General features: G+C 40.0%; 1 protein-coding gene across 1 annotated transcript in view; it reads left to right on the top strand.

Moving 5' to 3' along the window:
- The window catches only part of rlim (ring finger protein, LIM domain interacting), a 57,343-nt gene that overhangs the window by 1,525 nt on the left and 32,263 nt on the right, over positions 1-23,555 (top strand). Inside the window, exon 2 of the mRNA XM_060832466.1 lies at positions 20,884-21,089. Within this exon, the coding sequence (XP_060688449.1) occupies positions 20,906-21,089 (184 nt within the window). The 5' untranslated portion in view covers positions 20,884-20,905. The remainder of the gene's footprint in view (positions 1-20,883; positions 21,090-23,555) is intronic.

Below are 23,555 nucleotides of genomic sequence, written 5' to 3'. Positions count from 1 at the left end.
TATCCTTGTACTTGGTCAAAAATGCCTAGTGATTCTTATTGTTGTAACTGGTTATCTTTACAAATTTAACAAGCTGTTTTTGTGTCTTTCAGTAGCCTGCAATAAAGGTGCACAATGTTACATGTTATTCATTGGTAGGATGTATTACAGGCTTTCTTGACAGGAAATTATTCATCAAGTCTTTGATTTGTGAATTTTTCTCTGATCTCAGGGACCTCTTCTGATTCTTCTGTTAATCAAGATAATCAAGTGCAGTTGTAAGGTTTTTGTGCTAATTGGGTACTGTTGGGTACTATGCTGTTGGGTAAAGGATTCTTTCAGGATACTGTGTCCTGACATTTACTTTTAATATGAGACAGAATAAAATTGGGAAATGCAACACAAGAAAATTCAATAAATTGGCAGAGTTTCTTCCCTTTTAAAAATGATTGAAAAATTCCATAATTGGTGAACTGCAAAAGAAAATAAAACATTTTATTGCAGATGTCGCAGTTATAAAACAAAAACAGAAATTTTTGGTGAAACTCAGCAGGTCTGACTGATTACAAGTCCGGACTCAAAATGTTAACTCTGCTTTCTTCCCACAGATGCTACCAGACTTGCTAGGCTTCACCAGAAATTTCTGGTTCTGAACTAGAAAAGAATTTAGCAGCTAGGGCAATCCAACACTTTGGTCATAGGACTATACAGCATGGAAACAGACCTTTTTGGTCCAACGTGTCCATGCAAGCCAGATATTTTAAATTGATTTAGTCCCATTAACCAGCATTTGGCCCATTTCCTCTGAACCCTTTCTATTCATATACCCATCTAGATACCTTTTAAATGTTGTAATTGTACCAGCTTCCACCACTTCTTCTGGCAGCTCATGCCAGACACGCACCACCCTCTGAGATAAAGTTACCCCATAATTCCCTTTTTTAAATCTTTCCCCTCTCATCTTAAAGCTATACCCTCTAGTTTTAGACTTGCCTACCTTGGGTAAAACACTTCGGCTATTCATCCTATCTCTGCCCCCATGATCTTAAAAACTTTTATAAGGTCATCCGTCAGCCTCCAATGCTCCAGGAAAATTAGCTTATTCAGCCTCTCCCTATAGCTCAAACCCTCTAACCCTGGTAACATCCTCTTACATCTTTTCTGAACTCTTTCAAGTTTCACAACATCCATCCTATATCAGGGAGACCAGAAATGCATGCAGTACAGAGAAACCTCTATTATCCAGCATTCAGTTATCCGAATTTCAGATTATCTGACAAGATTGCAAGGTCCCGATGCTTGGCTAACATATGTTACCTGGCATTCGATTAACCAGATGAAATGCTCCCTGCCAGTATCCTTTGGATAATCGAGTTTCCTCTGTATTCCAAAAATGGCCTAACCAATGTCCTGTACAGTTGCAACATGACCTCCCAACTCCTATACGCAATGGTAAAGGTAAGCATAACAAACACTGCCTTCACTATCCTGTCTACCTGAAACTCTACTTTCAAGGAACTATGAGCTTGTACTCCAAGGTCTCTTTGTTTAGCAACACTTCCCAGGACTTTACCATGAAGTGTATGAGTCCTGCCCTGATTTGCCTTTCCAAAATGCAAACTTCACGTTTATCTAAAATAAACTCCATCTGCCACTCTTCGGCCCATCTGATCAAGGTCACTTGTACTCTAAGGTAACTTGCTTGGCTATCCACTACACTCCAGTTTTGGTGTTGATTTACTTTTGAGGGGTTGGCAACATTTGATTTTGTCCTTTCGTGAGATGGTGAAAACATAAGGATATTTGAACCTCCCTTTCTTGATGGTTATGTGTTGTCTGTGTTCAACAGCTCATGCAACAAGATGCTGAAAGAGTGTATATATTAAAAATAGTTGCTTAGTCCTAGGAGTGTGAACTTGCTATTATTCTATGTAATTTTTTTTGAGATGCCCAAAGATAGTAGCTGTTTTCCCTATGGTATATCAAGTTTTGCATCAAGGCAGATTTTGTCACCTGTGGGCCCGAATTAGCAGAATTTGTTAGCCAGTTTCAGCAGGGCATTTCATTCAAGTATGTTGACATTAGGCAGAAGGATTTTGGAAATTGGAAGACACATTCCCAAGGATGTTTTGGTATCAGAAGTGACTGGAGCTAGAAGATCAGCAAAATGCCCAAAGCTGTCCTTTTAGAATTCTTGCAAGTGTGATATGGTTGTCACAACTTGGAGTCAGAGGGAAATGGCAACTTTACTGGTGAGCTAACATACCATGAAGACACAGTGGCCACCACAACTTGGCAATAGGTACCAACACAAAATGATAACTTACTGATACATCTGATAACCACTTCATATGTGGCACTTGGGACAGAACCTGCCTCTTTCAGATTGGCTTCTGCTTCTATTGACAAAAATATACTGTATAAGGCTACCCCACTCCAATGCTGAATTACTGCATGTCTGTTGTCTTGCGTAGATGGAAGGATGCCGATGGCTACAAAATTGCATTATCCTAATCAGTTTGCAACATTGTACAGAAAGATGAAGTACAAGTGGAGAAGGGTACAGCAAGTCAGTAGAGAATGATGAAGTCAGTCCAAAGTAAGAATGCGAGATGCGCAATACGTGGTTGGCTTCCCTTGTGTTGTTTAATTTTGTTGTTGACCTTGAGTCAGGTTCATATAAGATGCACTGTAGAAAGTCGCAAAATTTCTTAGCCCCTTCCAAACCCACGACTGCCACCATCTAGAAGGACAACGTCATTGGATAATGAGGAGTGTTACAAGGGAACATAAATTTAAGGTGAAGGGAGGAAGGCATGGGGGGATGTCAGGGGGAGGTTCTTTACCCAGAGAGTGGTGGGGGCATGGAATGCGCTGCCTGTGGGAGTGGCAGAGTCAGAATCATTGGTGGCCTTTAAGCGGCAATTGGATAGGTACATGGATAGGTGCTTAAACTAGGACAAATGTTCGGCACAACATCGTGGACCGAAGGGCCTGTTCTGTGCTGTATTGTTCTATGTAACCCCACAGCCTGCGTGCTCCACTCCAACCTACTCTGCTCTGTTTTAGAGCATGACAAAACAATATCTTGTGCTAATTTGGACTGGATGCCTGATTACACTTCTAAGTACTGCTATTTCACCCAACATTGAAATCTTTGGATCTAGTTTTCCAGTTGAAATTTGTCATTGTCAAGAATAGAAACTTCCTGGTTACAGTGTTGGTAATGCTGACTTTGCTTGTGTGATCATATCCTTTAACTACATAGAAATATGTTTTAAAAATTGCAGAGTAACCCATTTGGCTCTTGAGCTTGCTCCGTCATTCAATATGATGACCATAGCTGTTCATTCAACTCTGAACCTTGTTCCCACTTTCTTCCTGTGTCCTTTAGCCCTAAGAACTGTGTTGCACAACTCCTTGAAAGCATACAATGTTTAGACTCAGCTACCTTCTGTAACAGGGAATTGCACAGGCTCATTATTGCCTGGGTAAAGAAATTTCTCCTCATCCCAGTCTTAAATGGCCTACCCAACATCCCTAACTTGTGACCTCTGGACTTGGGAATATGCTTGCTGCATTTATCCTGCCAAGACCTGTTAGAGTTTTATAGATTTGAGATCCCCATATTTTTCTAAACTTCAGTGAATGTAGTCCTAACCATTCCAATCTTTCTCCATGTCAGTCCTGCCAAACTAGGAAGAAGTCTTGTAAATCTTTGTTGCAGATAATTCTTCCTCCATAGGGAGACCAACAATGCTCCAGCTATAGTTTCACCAAGGTCTTGTGCAAATGTAGCAAGGCATCACTGCTTCTGTGCTTGAATCCTCACTATGACAGCCACCATGCCATTTGCCGCTTTCACTATCTGCTGGACTTCCATGTTTACTTTCAGTGACGTGTATAAGAACACCCATTGCATCACCCCCCCCCCCCCACCTTCCCTGCTTGCTTTCCTATTTTTACTTCCAAGGTTGATATCATGTTTAGTCACAATGTACTTCATCTGTCATGCATTTACCCATCTAAATACATTAAGGGCAAAAGGGTAACTAGGGAGAGAACAGGGCCCCTCAAAGATCAGCAGGGCGGCCTTTGTGTGGAGCCGCAGGAGAATGGGGGAGATACTAAACGAGTATTTTGCACCAGTATTTACTGTGGAAAGGACCTGGAAGGTATAGAATGTAGGGAAATAGATGATGACACCTTGGAAAATGTCCATATTACAGAGAAGGAAATGCTGGATGTCTTGAAACGCGTAAAAGTGGATAAATCCCCAGGACCTGATCAGGTGTACCCTAGAACTCTTTGGGAAGCTAGGGAAGTGATTGCTGGGCCTCTGGCTGAGATATTTGTAGCATTGATAGTCACAGGTGAGGTGCCAGAAGACTGGAAGTTGGCTAATGTGGTGTCACTGTTTAAGAAAGGTGGTAAGGACAAGCCAGGGAACTATAGCTTGACATCGGTGGTGGGCAAGTTGTTGGAGGGAATCCTGAGGAACAGGAGGTATATGTATTTGGAAAGGCAAGGACTGATTAGGGATAGTCAGCATGGCTTTGTGTATGGGAAATCATGTCTCACAAACTTGATTGAAGTAACAAAGAGGATTGATGAGGGCAGAGCAGTGGACATGATCTATGTGGACTTCAGTATGGCGTTCGACAAAGTTCCCCATGGAAGACTGGTTAGCAAGGTTAGATCTCATGGAATACAGGGATAATTAGCCACTTGGATACAGAACTGGCTCAAAGGTAGAAGACAGAGGATGGTGGGGGAGGGTTGTCTTTCAGACTGGAGGCCTGTGACCTGTGGAGTGCCGCAAGGATTAGTGCTGCGTCCACTACTTTCCGTCATTTATAAAAATGATTTTGAAGTAAGCATAAGAGGTATAGTTAGTAAGTTTGCAGATGACATCAAAATTGGAGATGTAGTGGACAGTGAAGAAGGTTACTTCAGACTACAACAGGATCTTGATCAATAGACTGAGAAATGGCAGATGGGGTTTAATTTAGATAAACTGTGAGGTGCTGCATTTTTGGAAAACAAATCTTAGCAGGACTTAATGGTCAAGTCCTCAGGAGTGTTGCTGAACAAGGAGACCTTGGAGTGCAGGTTCATAGCTCTTTGAAAGTGGAGTTGCAGGTCGATAGGATAGTGAAGAAGGTGTTTGGTATGCTTTTCTTTATTGGTCAGAGTATTGAGTCCAGGAGTTGGGAGGTCATGTTGCGGCTGTAAAGGACATTGGTTAGTCCACTGTTGGAATGTTGCATGCAATTTTGGTTTCCTTCCTATCGGAAGGATGTTGTGAAACTTGAAAGGGTTCCGAAAAGATTTACAAGGATGTTGCCAGGGCTGGAGGATTTGAGCTATAGGGAGAGGCTGAATAGGCTCTGGCTGTTTTCTCTGGAGCATCTGAGGCAAAGGGGTGACCTTATAGAGGTTTACAAAATTGAGGGGCATGGATAGTATAAATAGACAAAGTCTTTTCCCTGTGGTGGGGGAGTGCAGAACTAGAGGTCATAAGTTTATGGTGAGAGGGGAAAGATATAAAAAATACCTAAGGAGCAACCTTTTCATGCAGAGGGTGGTGCCAGTCTGGAATGAGCTGCCAGAGAAAGTAATGGAAGCTAGTACAGTTGCAACATTTTAAAAGGTGTCTGGATGGGTATGTGAATGGGATGGGTGTGGAGGGATATGGGCCGGGTGCTGGTAGATGGGACTAGATTGGGTTGGGATATCTGGTCGGCATGAGCAAGTTGGACCGAAGGGTCTGTTTCCATGCTGTGAATCTGTGGCTCAATTCATCAAAATCATGTTTTTGCATCTTTGCATTGTCCTTGCAGTTGAGCTGCCAAGCCAGCTTGATGTCATGTGCAAATGTGGAGATATTACATTTAGTTCCCTCATCTAAATTATTAATATTGTGAATAGCTGGTTTCCACGCATTGATCCCTGTAGTACCCACCATTCAGAATTTGCCATTTAGAAAAAAATGCTTTGTTTCCTGTCTGCCAACCAGTTTTCTATCTGTATCAGTACATGAGCTCCGGTTCCCTGCACGTTGATTTTATCCCTTGTGTGGAACCTTATCAAAAGCTTTGGAAAGTCCAAGTAAAGCACATGCACTGGCTTCTCCTTATCAATTCCACTGGTTACATCCTCAAAAGTTTCAGTAGCTTTGTCAAGAAGTATTGCCCTTTCATAAATACATGATGACTTTGTCCAATCCAGTCACTGTTTTCCAAATGCTATGCTATTAAATCTTTGATAGTGGATACTAATATGTTCCCCACTACAAATGTCAGACTAACCCATCTGTAATTCCCTGTTTTGTCTCCACTTCCTTTTTAAGTTGTGGGTTTACATTAGTTATCCTCCAATCCATAGAAACTGTTCGTGTATATAGAATCTTGGAAGGTAAACACCAAACGCCCACTGTTCCTAGGGCCATTTCCTCAAGAACTCTAGGATATGGATTATTGGTCCCTGGGGATTAATCTCATCAATTTTCCCAGCATTATTTCTCTAATAATATTTATGTTCACGTGTCTTACTGGGTCCTGTGCCCCCAGGATTATTTGTGTCGTCCTTTCTGAAGACAGAACCAAAGTATGTATTTACTTGGTCTCTATCTTTGTTCTTCATTATAAGTTGCCTGTTTTTGATTGGAAAGGACCTCCATTTGTTTTCGCCAATCTTCTCTTCATTTGTGTTTGCAATCAGTTTGTTTCTGTTCAGCATGACTTTATTCCCTTTGTCTTTTATTGAAATTTAAACTGCTCTAAATCTGCTTTTATTGGCCAATTTGTATGTCCCTTCCTTTGATCTAATACTATCAATAATTTCACTCGTTAGCCATGATCAGGTCACTTTCCTGTTTTTGTTTTGTGCCATGGAAGAATTGTTTCTTGGCTGAAATCTTTGGTCTCTACAGGCATCCTGGTACTTGTACAAAGTGTAGTTTTGTGAATGCCCGCCATGAAATTAGGTTCACATTGCCCAAAACATATTTTACTTAACAAAGTTATACTCACTGGAACCTTCCATTGTATTCTACTTGGCTAATTTATTGTTAACATAAGTCTGGAAGGTAAAAGGGTTTTGGGTTGGATATCCTATTCTTTTGATGCATTGATATATTTCTTTAGAAATATTTTGTATTCTGCTCACAGCTTGCTTTCCAAACTTTTGTGTCAACAGTAAATTTGGCTATGATACAAATTGTTTCTTTGTCCAAGTTATTAATAGTTTGTAACTAGCTGAAGGCTCCAGCACCGAACCTGACTCAGTCTTACTGACTGCATGATGCTTTTGCATTTGCTTGAAGCTCCATTTATAGAGATTGGGGACCTGTAGACAAAAGGAATTTGCACATACACTGTAACTGAAAAGAAGGGTCATGGATTCAACTGAATCAGCACTGCGTCCCCATGGCAACACCCTGACCAATCAGAATCTAGCTGTCATGTGAACAAAGATTGACAGCTAACTGTTTTCGCTGCATCTCCAAGTCAGTGATGGCCCAAACTATCAGGTGCCCTCGTACTATAGAATGTCCCTTATTTCAAATTTATTTCTTGTTCGAGTTCTGATGAATGCAAGATAAAAAGCTGCAACTTGTTTTCTTTTCGCAATGTTTGAGTCTACGAGCAAGCAATTATTGACATTGTCTTTTAAAGTAAGCAATACAGAAGCTAACCCCTAAAGACAACACACAAATACAAAAGATAAGTCCTCCACAGCTTACAATGAAGACTTTGAAAACAGTCTGTGTCAGAAGAGCTGTCCATTTTTTCTGATCTGAACTCTATGTACATTTTCGGAGGTTATCCATGGTTCACAGCAAGCCAAATAATCTGGTTGAATAACGGCTTGTGATATCACCTAAGCTGGAGGGAAAATCTTAATCTATATGCACTGTATTCCATGTTTTATATAGCCACCATTTTTTTGATACATAAACTGGCAAAAATAACATTTCCTTGAAGACAAATTCCAAAGTAATAATTAAAGTCCACAGCTGTGCAATGTGAAATTCACAGAAGATTTGGTGACTGAGCTATTTACATATTAAGAATAGCGAATATAGTTGCTGTTCAGTTTCTTCATTGGTTGGGGTTCGCTTAAACATAGAAGACAGCAAATAAAACGAAACTCCCCTGTTGCGATTTTAAATACAGGTACAGCCAGCATGGGTGATTATTTCCTTGTAAGCCGAAGAATGTGCTGTTGTCTGTTACCAAAGCAGTTGTGCTCATGTGCTGCTTCTGCACTAAACCTTTCTGAAATGTTGCTTCCATGAGATCTATGGCTGTTCAATGCAGGGTTGGGTGGGGAGAGAAAAGCATAATTTTGATAATTTTCTCCTTTCTGAAAACAAAATGGAAAAAATACAAGTGCCGATAACCCCCTTATATTGCACCCTAATTACTATTCTCTAGATTTTTGAATCTAGATGGTGAGAGTCACCATCTGGCTCAGTCCTTATACACATCAATGTACTTATTGGCTGAATGTCATTCGGACTCTGACTTGAGCTTTTTAAGTTAAAAAGAAAGAACTACAAATGATGGAGTTGGCAAGAAAGGTTGCATCATATTTAATATGGTAACTTTGTTTTCTCTCCACAGATGCTACAAGACCTGTGTTTTTCCAGCTCTGTTTTTAATTTAGTCACTTTTTAAATGTTTATCAGCTTCAGTATACTGAGACACACCTCCATAACTGCTAGTCCCACAGAGATATCAGGTACTTTGTAACCTCCAGAAAGCCAACCCAAGTTGATAAATTTTTACTTAGTTTGACAGGCTAACAGGAAAAATGTTTATGAAATGGCAAGGGACAAGGCAGATTTCAGAATGCAAGAGTATGACAGGCACATTCCCCCTCAACTTCTCAAATAGACCACAAAAGATTGGCATGTGCACAGATATCGTAGTGAGAGTGGGAAATTGAAGCATTTGATTTAAGAAAGTGAATTTGGGGAGAAACAGAATCTGAATAGTGATTGCAGCTCATCTAGGCACAGGTTCCCTTGCTCTCATTGCTCCTCCAGACGTGCAACTGAATAATTGAAGGAGCAGCAAAGGTGTGAGAGAGGAAACCTGATTGGAGTTCAAGGAAAGATTATCGGGAATGTCAGTTCCAAACTAAATAAAATCCTAAATAATAGAACTGCAGATACTGGAAATCAGAAACAAAAACAAATTTGCTGGAAAGGCTCAGCAGGTCTGGCAGCATCTGGAGAGAAATCAGTTCATGTTTTTGGTCCAGTGACCCCTCGTCAGTACTCATATCTACCCCTTTTTAATTTCCCGTAAATCATGGTTGGGGAGTGAAGAGGCGATCTTAGTTTATTGTAATTAAGGAATTGCATTTGGGTTGTCGTGGTTTTGTTCGCCGAGCTGGGAATTTGTGTTGCAGACGTTTCGTCCCCGTCTAGGTGACATCCTCAGTGCATGGGAGCTTCCACTACAAATGCCGGAGGAAAGATCACAGAAGCACTTCACAGGAGGCTCCCAAGCACTGTGGATGTCACCTAGACAGGGGACGAAACATCTGCAACACAAATTCCCAGCTCGGCGAACAGAACCACAACAACAAGCACCCGAGCTACAAATCTTCTCACAAACTTTGCTTTTGGATGATGATGAACATTGATTTTTATAAATAACAGGCCCAGGTACAGCTGACCATATCAGCAATGGTGATAATCTGGAACCGTTTCTACAATTAGGTTTGTAGAATCAAAGTACCTTAAGATCAGACTTACTTCTTAGATGGCATAATCTCTTTACTGATAATTACAACTTACTTTGGTGTGTTTTCCAAACTCTGCACCATATCTCTTTCTGAAATCATGATCATCATCACATTCTGTCCTCACCCCTTGGAAAAAGGAGCCCTCAATGGAATGAAGCTAAGTAGTTTTCTTTTGCTCAGGAAGAGCCCTTAATAATTTATTTTGATCCTAGGTTAGGTGAGAGCCAAAGTTATTGATATAGAAGTTTTTTTTTTAAAGATGACCAGGAAGGAAAAGAGAATAACTTTCAGGAAGTGTTTTATAAGTGCAGAGATGTTGGCTCTCATTTAGAATGGGGGAACAACATTGAGCACTAACCTGGGTGGATTGTGGTAGGAGTAGATTATGGGTGAATCCAATAGCTGGAGGAAATTGTGTTGAGATTTGGTAACAAAGACAATGCATTTTAAAATCAACACAGGATAAAGGTGAATAATGGATTCAGAAAGTAGTGGTGTGTTAAATAAAGGAGGATACAGTTTTTATGAATTAAATTGTGAAAGAGGACAGTCAACAGGGTAATGCATTTATGATGTTGCTTTAGATGTCTCTTTGGTTCCAAAGTGGAAGGAAAGCTGCAGGAGTATGAGCTGGGGTTTGGAAGTGGAGAATGATATTTTGTTAACTATTATAATTGTTAAGAGAGTCAAAATATGTGGTGTTGATAAAGCATAGCCGGTCAGGCAGCATCAGAGGAGCAGGAGAGCCGATGTTTCAAGCATAAACTGCTCATCATTCCTGATGAAGAGCTTATTCTCAAAACATCGACTCTCCTGCTCCTCAGATGCTGCCTGACTGGCTGTGCTTTTCCAGCACCACACCTTTTGATTCTGATCTCCAGCATCTGCAGTCCTCACTTTCTCCTAATTGTTAAGAGAGCTCAGGCTCAAGGTGCTGATTTTGTGTATTGCTGTATTCAGTTCAAGCAGGTGGGTGGGGCAATTTTTGAACAGGAACTGGAGAAACAAGTCCTGACATGATTGAAATGGGGTGTCAGTGATCCTGTTGACAAGAATATTTCAAACATGGTATTGACTGTGCATTTCATGGCTCAGTGCTTATAGATGATGACGCTAAAGTGTAGCTCAGTGTAGAAAGTGGAAACCAAAGTTAAAGCCCAGTTATGTTGCAATAGCCATAAATGCACAGGTGAAGTCATTTGAGTCGGTGTGACTATAAGAAGAATGGCTTTTGAACATGTTTTACGAAAGTGGAATGTTGGGTGTAAAGGGATAATCAGTGGGGAATGTATTGCAAACATAGAAATGATTACCGATGAGAGCAATGTTCCCTTCTCAGTTTCTGTTTCTTGTGACTGTTTTCAACCATTTCTGTGTGGCGATCTCCCAACAATCAATGACCAAATTGATACATTTATACATTTCCAGGAATCCTCTTCTCCTAACTACCTGGCCAGTGTTTCCTGTAAGGAGGAAAAGCTGCCTTAAGTTAATATAAATTTTGTCTTGCATAGTGTAACTTATAAATGTTTGCACACAGAACCATTTTAATTCAAATGCTGATGATTGAGTCATGGTTACCTGTGTTCAGTATCTGCTTGGCAAGATGGGTAAACCAGAAATTGTTATCGAACGGTCTGCAGTAGTTTGGAGCTCTAAATTGTAAATGTCCGTGTCCCATTCTCTCCTGGCAAACCAAAATGAAAGTACAAGGGCAATTAAGAATTTTGTTAAATTATCTATTGGGAAGTGCAGAAATTAGACCGATTTGTGGAGTTTCTAAATTGGTAATATAGGCCTTTTTGAGGATGCAATTTTCGAATCTGCTAGTTAAGGTTACCTTTCCCAATTACTTGTGATTTAAGATTTTGCTGCATTTGTACAATGGTGCTTAAATCGGTGTTGTATGAACTGGAAATGCTGAAAAGATGCAGTTTAGTCAGGATCTATGAAATCCCAGAGAATGGTCAAATGTAGAAGAAAGGAGTGGAGAGTCAACTGGCAAACAATTTGCCAGTTTTAAATTGTCTGCAGCTTGACTTTCTTTTCCTATTTTATTTCACCCTTGTTGGTGTGGTTGTTTTCAGTGTCTCTGCATTATGATGATCTTTTTGTCTTCGTTTAACTGATCTTTTAACCTTACATTAAACAATGAAGAGTATTCAAATTATTTACTCTGTCTTGAGATTCTGGTATCGAGAGGAGAAAGTGATGACTGCAGATGCTGGAGATTAGAGTCGAGTGTGTGGTGCTGGAAAAGCACAGCAGGTCAGGCAGCATCCGAGGAGTAGGCGAATTAATGGTTCGAGCATAAACCCCAGTTCCTGAGGGGGAGGATTTATGCTCGAAACATCAATTCTCCTGCTCCTCGGATGCTGCCTGACCTGCTGTGCTTTTCCAGTACCCCACACTCGACTCTGATTCTAGTATCTGGTGATTTTCACTTTGTTAAAATGGTTTTATCAATGTGCTTGTCTTTGATTGTGTTAAAGTGTTCATGTCCAAAAAAATCATCATCTGGCAATTGTTCATTCTTGATGCAAACTAATCTGCAGTGTATTTCTAACATCTGTGGTTTTGCTTTATAGTGATTTATTATTTTGCTTTGTATTTAAGTGCCATTTCTGTATCTTTGGTATTGCAACCCCTGTAGAGACTGATATTTGGTAAAATATGACCTCCGTCAAGTCAGTCAATAAAAAGATAATAAGATTTAAGGCTTTGTGCAGGGAAGGTCATCTGCCTCAAACTTGATTGAATTGCTTGAGGTGCTGAAAAAGATAATATATATGGACTTGAGAAAGGCCTTTGACAAGATACTGTTAGGTTCTTTTTCCATGCTTTCACACATGACATGCAATTCGCACACACTAACCTCTGCAAAGAGTTAAAGTTTATTCAAGGTTGTACGAGCTAGGTGACCCCTTTGCAGCTGTGCAAGGTTGAGTCAGCGAGGCCCTGAGCAAAGAAAACGCATCCCCTTTATACAGGTCAGTTGGCCTTGCCTGCAGATGCTTTGGCCATTCCCCCAGTCACATGCCACTAAAGACAATCACCAGTTACTCACAGTCACGTGTTACCCCCAGTACAGTGGCAGGATGAGATCATCCTCCGAGATAATGCTAATGCCCTAATCCTGGGGAATCGTTATGCAGATGATTTCCTGACTTAGTGATTCCTCAAGACGATGCAAGTGTGACATATCTTTGGCCAGAAAGCATTCCTGGGGGATGGAAGAGATTTAATTTAGAGTTTAACTTGACAATAGCAAATGACTGTCTAGCTGAAGTGTAAATTACAATGAATAGTCATCCAAGTTCATCCATGATTGTAGCAAGTTTTGAGAAGATTTGTAGCTCAGGTTGAGGTTTTGGATGTAGGTTTGTGTGCTGAGCTTGAAGGTTCATTTCCAGATATCTTGTTATTTTACTAGGTAATATCTTCAGTAGGCCTCAGGCGAAGCACTGCTGAAAATTCCTGCTTTCTATTTAATGGTTGGGTTTCTTTGGGTTGGTGATGTCACTTCCTGTTCCTTTTCTCAGGGAGTAGTAGATGGGGTCTAACTCGATGTGTTGGTGGAGTTCCGGTTGGAATGCCATGTTTCTAGGAATTCTCGTGCGTGTCTTTGGCTTGTCCAGGATGGATGCATTGTCCCAGTCAAAGTGGTGTCCTTCCTCATCCGTTTGTAAGGATACCATGGGTCGTGTCACTGGAAATGACTGCCAGACTACTCGGACCACTTGGCATCATGGTAGCCCGTAACCCACCAACAAACTAAAACAACAACTAAACTTGAAAGACCCTGTACAGACAACAAGCAAAACTAATGTCATTTACAAAATACCATGCAAGGACTGTAACAAACAAGCAGAAAACTGGTCACTAGGATACATTAACACCAACTAGTCACAAAAAGACATGACCCTCTCTCACTAGTATCCTCACATACGGATGAGGAAGGACACCATTTCGACTGGGACAACGCCTCCATCCTAGGAAAGCTAAACAAAGACATGCACGAGAATTCCTAGACACATGGCATTCCAACTGGAACTCTATCAACAAACACACTGAGTTAGACCCCAGCTACCACCCCCTGAGAAAAGAAGCAGGAAGTAACATCAGAAACCCAAACATACAAATAGAAAACAGGAATTCTCAGCAGTGCTTCACCTGAGGCCAACTGAAGATGTTGCTGAAAATGTGTTGCTGGAAAAGCGCAGCAGGTCAGGCAGCATCCAAGGAACAGGATATTCAACGTTTCGGGCATAAACCCTTCTTCGGGGCTTATCACACATCAGGGTGAGAAGACAAATCCTTCACAGTAATCTCAGCTAGTACGGGAATTGAACCCACGTTATTATCATACTTTGCATTGCAAGCCAGTCTTCCAGCCTAACTGTGCTGAGGGGTGTTGGTCTGAAACTAACTTTAAGAGGATGTGAACATCAGAAAGAAATATCAGAGGAAAAACATGGTGCCCAATGAACTAGGAGTGACAAATTGCACTAGTTCAGAACAAGGAGTGGTCAGGCAGATTAAGATCCAAGTGTATTTGTGTAAGTGCAGTTAGTGTAGCAAATAAAATTGATAGGAAATAGGCGTATGTCACCGCATTTGAATGGGGCAAGAGACCTGATTTCCATCAAACAGTCTGTTGAAAATATAACATTCCTCATGTCAAGGCATTTGGGAAGACTAGGTTAGGTAAAGAGAAAGTTGCATTGTACTGTGGCAGGGTGAGCAAGTCCTGGCAAGATATTTAAGGGATACATCAACGTTTGAACGACCTGTAATGGAGCGCAGTAAGTATTGGCAAAGACAGAATTGTGGGCTAAAAAACATTAGGGCAATACCACTGCCAGATGACCTGTCATGGATCAGATAATAAAGGGAGGGAGGGGTCAGCCAGAAAAGTAGTTTTAAGTCTACAATCCGATCAGCCCTGACCTTTATTGAATGGCATGGCAGGCTTGTGATGCTGATTGGCCGCCTCCATATTTTGTTTCTTGTTTTTGATGTTTTTTGCTTTAATGTTGCCAGAGAAAGCTTTGTCAATGCAGAGAGATTGGACAAGATAACGTTGTTTGGTTTGGAGCAGTGAAGGTGAGGGGAGATTTGGTAGGTCGTCATCTTGAAAAGCTTAAATGGAGTAAATAGGGAGTAGTTCTATCCACTGTAAGAAAGGCTGTCAGCAAGAGGATGTGGGTTTAAGCTGATTTGCAAAAGAAACCAAGAGTACTTGAGGAAACGGAGGTGACGATAAATTAATGGCTTTTTCACTGATTCCAAACCTCATAATGCCGTTTCATAATCAAAATTCTTGACTATTTTAAAAACCTTTTAAGTCTACTCCAATGGACATAATCCCAATTTTTGAGAGCACTCGTCAACTGTAGTTGCTCGTCTGAGACACCTAAAACAGAAATCTTCTTGTGTTGGTGGCGCTGTTGAGTGAGATGATTGACCAGGATCTTGCAGAATTCACTGCTAGTTCTCACATGTTGCAAAGGTAGCTTGAGCAAATGTAGGAAGAATTTGTTTTAACATCTTGTCTCCAACATTGCAGCTCTTTTTCTATATTGCTGTTGTAGGGTATTGTTTTAAGTATCTGTGTTGAGCCTACACCCAGGACCTCTTGACCCGGGTGAAACCAGTGTCAATTAAGCCAACTTGGTACTTGAAGGATGTACACACCTTGTGTTATTTCTCCAATTGGCTAATTAAAATGAAATAAATATATTTGCAACTTTTAGTGGAGTACATTCAGGACACCTTGATCGTCTTGATTGTCTTGAGATCATGAAAGGAATTCCTTCATTTTTCTTGAACTTACTACAGGTTTTTGCTTATTGTCTTATTGGAAAGGTTTGTTAAAGCCTGATGGTCTCTTCTCACCTTTTACCATCTGCTTATCAGTGCTGCGCAGTGTGTTCGAAGGTATATTGACAATTTCAAATTATAAACAAATAAAACTTGTAGTATCCTTTTAAAAAAAAGTAGTATCTTAATTGAATAAGATAACCTATGTATTGCTGTGATTGTGAAAGGCAGTTACTTGCTGGCTTGTTTTCACCAAGTGAAGATGCTAGTTGCACTGTTATTGACAATGTTTGCAGGAATTAAACAATTGGAAAGAAAATCTTGTAATTTAAGCTTCCATTATTTGTCAGTTCCCTCCACAAAAATCATGCTCCAGATGTCACAGCTGACAGCAGCTTCACTGTTGCAACTCAATAAATGTTTTCGGTGTCATTGGCACCAACTTCCTATTTTATTCTTGTAGACCAAGATATGGGCAGCCAGAAGATTGGCTAATTCAACATACAGAAATTGTGGCATTTTTGATAAAACTGTTCTAACGTTGACTTTTATTGTGTTAGATATCTTAGGTCAAATTGCTAATAAACAGAACTCATCTTTTTGCAGCAGAGGAACTGTTAATCTTTGTTTGTGAATAGCCCCATTCATGTTATCAATGATCAAGCTGGTGTTTGAGGTGCGCCTGAGTTATCTCCGTATCAACAGAAAATATTTCTTCATGTCTATTATGAAATGTACTCAATATAATGCAGCATTCTTTTTCACACCCAAACGTGGACACCATTGCCAGCAGCATTTACCCATATTAATACACTGCATGCAGCAAAATGACACGTCAGGTGGCATTCTAATCTGAATACAAAAACCATTTTAATTGTGTAGTTATAGTTGACTCATGTCAGTAGACTACTTAATATATAAATGCAATTTGTATTGACAGTTTTGATCACCGCTTCTGGCATTTTAATATCATAGAACCAGGAGCAAGTGAGCCATTTGATCCTTTGAGTCTGCTCTGATGTTCAATATGATCATGACTGATCCTCTATCCCAAACCACTTTCCTGCTTTCTCCCAAATCCCTTGATGTTTTTAAGATCTAAAAATGTATTTCTCTCTCTCTCTCTCTCTCTCTCTCTCTCTCTCTCTCTCTCTCTCTCTCTCTCTCTCTCTCTCTCTCTCCCTCCCTCCCTCCCTCCCTCCCTCCCTCTCTCTCTCGCCCCCTCCCTCCCTCCCTCCCTCTCCCTCTCTCTCTCTCTCTTCTCTCCCCCCCCCACCCCCCCCATGGTTGGTTTCCACAGCCTTTTAAGGTAGAGAATGCAACAGGATCGCTGCATGCAGGTGCACACATTTCAAAACCCCGCCCCGTAACTTGAGATTGCCCCAACCAAGAAAACATCCTCCCAGCATCTAGTGTGTCCAGCCCTATTAAAATTCTAATGTTTCGATCAGCTCTCCCTCATTCTTCTGACCCTTAGTGATTACAGACCCAGTCGAACCAATCTCTGCTCATAGGTTAGTCCTTCCATCCTCTGTATCAGCTGAGTGAATTTCTGCTGCATTCCTTTGTTCCTTCGGTGTGCACACCTATTCCAGGCGTAGTACTGCAGTAAGACATCACTACTTCTGAACTATTTACCTTTTCTAATTGCTTACTCCACCTGTCTGAATACTTTTATTTGACTGGTGTGCAAAGACACCCAGATAGATCCCTCTATATGTCCACCCTTCCCAATATAACATCATTGAAATAATATTCTCCTTTCTGTTTTTTGACATATATATAACTTGCCATTGTATTAAATCTGCTACATGATTTAAGCAAGTGGGCCAATACATGGAAATCTCCTTGCATCCTCCTTTTGATCTCTCCATTGTGTTTGAGTAGAAAAAATTCATCAGGATGAGTTCTAAGTTACGAGAAAATTTTGCATGAGTTTTTAACCTTAGAGTATCTGGAAGGCAATGTTGTAAATAGGAATAAAAATGTTATTGCAGGATAAAAATAGAGGTTAAATTGTTTAAACAGTGAGAGTAGGATTTGTTTACTAGCTAGTGAAAGGCAAATCCAGAGCTGATAATAGGCATTCTTCAAGAACACTTCAAACTATTAATACTGAGACTGATTAATTGAATTGACCAGTATGTTCCCATGCAAGTTCAATGTATTTTTGAATGTGGTAATCTACTCAATATACAGACATAGAGAAGTTTGCAACAGAATGCATCTTTAAGCCTTTTACCTGGAGGAATTGTTCCCATTACCGCAAATTAAACCGAGTTTAGAAGATATGAAAACCAGTGCAAAGCTGTCATGCACTGTTGCTTACAGCAGTTAAGAATTTATCCAGTTGCTCTTTTCATTTGCAGAGCCTATTTGAATGTAAATTTAGGCTAACTACTTTGACTTCAACTCTGAATTTTCCACACTTCTGAATTCCTGACCAAGTTTGCACTCTTACTCAAGATCCTTAAGAAATGAGACCTACAGAATTTACCACTTAATTCTTCACTGTAAGCAATTATTTTGGTAAATAATATTTGAAGAAGCTTGTCCTGACTTAGCAGAAAATAATATGTATTCTTCAGTTTCGTGTTCCAGAAAATGTAGAAATTGGCAAATCATATTAAGGACTGTTGAGTCTAACTTGCATGCCAAGCAAGATGGTTAGAACTTTTGAGTGGAGCGTGAGGATGTGCATCAATATTTTGAAAAAAAGTAAAGTCAGGAGCAAACACTGAGCACAAAATGATTGGGAGCAAGACCAGTACTCCTTGGACAAGATGAGACGAGGAAAATTGATTTTGACAGAAATGTCCCATTTCAAGTGATCTGTTCTGTAAATATTGCCTAAAACCCAAAATAAATTATTTGGATACCTGTTGCTTCAGAATTTCATATACTTTAGAGAGTTCATAAGATTGATCTTTAAGTGTGGCTACAGGAGTCTAGATGGAATGTTATACATAGTGATGGATGAGATGACTTTACATGAAAGTTTCAATTGCTGGTTTCAGAGATGTCTAACCACAAACATAAAGCTACGCGATATGTAAAATGAAAATAATCGATTTGTGCTGTACAACTAATTGATGTAATATTTCAGACAGTCATTGTGTTTTCTTTTGATTTCAGTCTGAAGTAAATAATGTTTGGTTACAAGACTGTACAGTGACAGATCAAGATATAATGCTAGGCCATTCTTTTTGAAAGCAAACCCATTTTATCAGCTGTAAGACACTGGGGAGTCCTGATCAAAATTCTTTCAGGTAGAAGTTCATACACAATTGCCTTTTATATGGACATTGATCAACAGTTTTGAAATACAAAATAAGTGAAGGGGGAGGTTTTGATCTTGATTGGTGCATTCTCTTAGATTGCTGATGGGAGCACTTGGTCAGAACAAAGTAACCTTTTGCTCTTATCACTGAAATGTGAGTGATCAGTTTTGGAAGCATTGAAAATGGAAACATTGCTAACATTGCTGCTTTAGTTTACACTAAATCAGTGCATATTCGTTCCCAGACAACACAGTTTAAAAATAAGGGGCAGACCACTTAGAACAGAGTTGAGGAGAAGCTTCTTCACCCAGAGAGTGGTGGGTGTATGGAATGCTCTGCCCCAGAAGGCTGTGGAGGCCAAGTCTCTGGATATTTTTAAGAAAGCGTTGGATAGCACTCTTAAGGATAATGGAATCAAGGGTTATGGGGCTAAGGCAGGAACAGGATACTGATTGAGGATGATCAGCCATGATCATAATAAATGGTGGTGCTGGCTATAAGGACAGAATGGCCTACTCCTGCACCTATTATCTATTGTCCAACACTGTTGGCCTGCAAAGTAGTGTGGAGTTCATATTTTGTAAAATCTTAAAATCCAGGCATTTTGAGAATATCTTTTTGCAAATGATAGTTAGTTTTCTAGTCTCAGATATATCATGATGTAGCAAAGATCCAGAAAGATGTTCAGTACTGAATAGTTGGTGTAAATAGAATTCTGAGGGCGAAGATGGATTTGAAAGAAGGGGTCTTTGGCAAATGTTGAACTAAATTGCAAACACCAACTGCAAGAGTTTCTTCTTGAGGGGGTAAAAAAACCTTTTCTAGAAAATATTCTTTGCTTTGCTTTGAAAGGAGATTCCCTTGCTTTTGTTGCAGCTTGATAACCCACACTTTCCCCTTTTTTATGTTGGACAGTTGTGTGGCTAATCAAGTGTAGTCCAGACTATGGGGTTCTGTTTCCTATGTTTAAACACCATTGAGCTGCTTAGGTTTTCAACAATTTGTTGGCTGCTTGTTTTCCCCTTGTACTAATTTGTTAGCCCATGAAAGTACTGTGACATGAACTGAATTCTGCTTAATTATTTCATGGGATAAATGAGAGCTTCTGGAATTTGCAACTCCAAAAAGTTGAGGATGAATAGATCCAAGACTGACATTGGTTAGACTTTTGAGCACTAAGGGAATTGAGAATTGTGGTTAAGGTGGGCGAATGGGAGTTGATGTAGAACTTCAGCCATGATCTTATCAAATGGCAGAAATTCTCCTATATGGTCTACTATGTCTTTGTCCTTTATAGTAGGATTTGAGTTGCTCCAGTACAATCGCTACCCGTAATAGTCAAATGTATATTCCTGCACACTCTCCACCATGCCATGCATTCAGATATCTAGAACCCAAGGTATGTATCCTTCCCTAAAGCTCTTCACCTCCTCTTTCTGTCTTTGTGTATTATGCACTTTCTCTCTGTCTCTTACTTTCACATTCTCTCTTGCTTTACTATCTTTATAAATCCTTTCAATTGTCATGCACTGAATGGGCATTGGTGACTTTGTGCTTCTGTATTGGTCCAAGATTGGCGAGGGACTACAGTAGCTTATCATTGTTTTTGCAGGTGGCTGGTGTGGAATCTCTTAATTACCAAAGCCATATCAGAAGATTTTACAGGTTGATAACTTGTTTGGCAACATTATTAACTCAGTTTTTGTGGCTATTAAATCCCTGAAATGTAATTTGAACCCAGTGCTTATGATCCAGGAATACTACCACTGCATGACAAGAATTTACCCACAATATGGGACTTAATTAACGTGATGTGAACATAGAGTAGTGTGTCTGTCTGTCTCAGAAAATGAGTGAACTATATCACTAAATCAAGGCTGAAGTAACAATTACATTGCGAGTACTTGGTTTTGTTTTTGTTTTATAGCATTGCTAGGGAATTAAAGTGCAGACAGGAAAATGTGAAATTGATAGCTGGGATCAAGTATAATATTAAAACATATACATTACAATCCTGTTTTCACACCGTTCTCTCTAGGTAAAATCTGTTTTATCTCATTATGGAAAATGCTGCTAATGAAGATGGAGGAAATGATCAGGCTGATACTCAGTCTTCTAACGAAGATCAGCGCAGGCGTCAGTCAGACCGCCTGGATCGGGAGGAAGCCTTCTATCATTTTGTCAATAACCTGAGTGAAGAGGAGTACAGGCTGATGAGGGATAATAACCTGTTTGGTACACCAGGTGGGCAACCTTAACAAAAAATGAATATCCGTATTTTCTGAGAAAGCTTATTGAAGATATAAAAATATGTCACTGCCTCACTGGGTTTTGTGCTGTACAGTGATATCCAGACAGGAAATGTAATTTTAGATTTTGTTTTTATTGAAACACTCAATGGAAGTTGAATTTCCTATTATTGAATTATTATCCTATATTAAGGAGGTTCAGGTATAGGCTGGTGTTCTTGTTACTATAGGTAGAATCACTCAATCACTTTGTGAATGCTTTTGTTAATGGTCAATGGATGTTGAGAGTAGCTAGCTTTGTAGGTTTGCATGTGTTCCTCGCAAAATTGTTGGTTTTTATCAGTAACAGATTCAATTTTGAATACTTTGAATAATCAAAAGTTCTGAGAATTTTCAATTGGAAGTAAACTTATACAATGCTTTAAAATTTCCTAATTTTGAAGGAGAGCTGGTACACTGCATTTTATTGTTTCCTCCCCCCTTTAAACCAAGTATTGATTGTGAATGTACAATACCGTCATTTCCAAGCTGGCTTTCCATGCCATTGCTTGTGTCAGAGTGAACATTGCAAAGAAAATAGAGTTGGGTAAAAAGGAGATATAACTGCTGGAGAGTGATTTTCCTTTTGTTCTGGAAAGTAGTGGTAACAGAAGGCAATGGTCTGGTGGTATGATAGCTGGAATGTGAATCCAGAGACCCAGGTAATGTCCTGCGGTTCCAGATTCTAATCTCACCACGGCAGATAGTAGATTTTGAATTCAATAATTCTGGAATTAGGAGTCTCATGATGTCGGTGAAGCCATTATCGGTTGTCAGAAAAACGCATCTGCTTCACTGATTCTTTTATGGAAGGAAACTGGCCTCCTTACCTAGTCTAGCCTATACGTGACTCCAGACCTAAAACAATGTGGCTGTCCTCTGGGCTGTTAGGGATAGGTAATAAATTCCGGTGTAGCCAATAGTGCCCTCATTCTGTGAATTAATTTTTAAAGTATTTTTCTTTTATACATTGCAGTTAGATAGACCTAAAATCATTTTGATGGCTTCTACCCAACAATTGCATAACAAATCTGCAGAATTGGGAGACAGAATACTTTCACTAAAGATTGAGCATTTGCTGTTCTATAACGTTGCTAATATGTTTCCATTTCTTTTCAAGTTTTTCTTTTGTACAAAGGCTTTTACACTCAAAATTGAGTTGAGTGAGTTATTAGCTGCAATGGAACAACTTTTTACTATTGTTGCAAATATTGTTTTGTCACAGACAAGAAATCATAACAGTTAAGAGATCAAATTGATAACCATAAATTGTGTCGTCCTCTACCTACACCGCCAGCTGGCTGTAGCTATGTTATCATTTTAAGGCATGATGTTTAGAGGTGCCCAACTTGATTTGCAGATGACATGGTCCTCCAGAGTGTTTCATACACCCTGACATCTGTTTTACTGATAGACTAATTTACAGCCCATTCATAAGATTCTCAATGATTAATTGCATGCCCTTACGTGAGAAGGGTAATAATCAGGAAAATAATGATTTTAAGTGAATGTTAATTGTTCTTTGCATTGTTTTTTCTGTCTCGTGTGTTGTTTGGAGCCAGAGCATACTATAGGTAAGAATGTGTGGAGGATTTCGCGAAGTGCTGCTCCTCCGATCAGATGGCCTTTCCCTCTATGTGCACAGTTGCAGGCTTACTGGTGAACCTATCGGGAGCAAAAATGGGAGAGAATCTGTCTGTGATTAGAGGAGCAGTGAGCAACCCAAAGTGTTGTTCAATGCTGTTAAATCTGCTGTTAGGTCTGGGAATGGGTGACTCTTGAGGACTTTTAAGGAAGATAGGAAGGAGATGAACGTCATATGATGTGGCGAAAACAATGACCGTCTAATGGCAGAGGGGTACTACGATTGTTCTGTGTATAGGACGGTGTATACCTGCTACAGGTATATCCTGAAGACAAAAAGCAGGACAACGCCTGCCTAGCCAATTACCATCTCTTAATCTGCTGCCAATTATTCATAAAGTATTCGAAAATGTCATAGTACTATCAAGCAGCACCTGCTAAGCGATAATCTGTTCACTGATCAGTTTGGGTTCCACCAGGGCCACTCAGCACCTAACCTCATTACAGCCTCTGTATAATCGTGGACAAAAGAACCGAATACCCAGGGGAGATTAAAGTTACTGCCCTTGCCATCAATGCAGCATTTGACCAGGTCTGACATCAAAGAATCCCTGCAAATTTGGAGTTAGTGGAATCAGGAAAAATTCTCCAACAGTTGCACTCATACCTAGTTAATCATCTCAGCTCCAGGACATCTCTGCTGGAGTTGCTTAGGGTAAATATTTTCGATTCAACCCGTTCACAAATGTTATGACATACTACTGGAGCAGATAAAAGTTGAATGTACCCTTCCTGGCTCAAAGGTAGGGACGCTACCACTGTGCTACAGGTGCCTTCA

This window comes from Hemiscyllium ocellatum, chromosome 11 (genome assembly GCF_020745735.1).
Source record: "Hemiscyllium ocellatum isolate sHemOce1 chromosome 11, sHemOce1.pat.X.cur, whole genome shotgun sequence".
In the NCBI taxonomy this organism is placed as follows: Eukaryota; Metazoa; Chordata; class Chondrichthyes; order Orectolobiformes; family Hemiscylliidae; genus Hemiscyllium; species Hemiscyllium ocellatum.
This window is presented reverse-complemented; position numbering and strand designations above follow the sequence as displayed.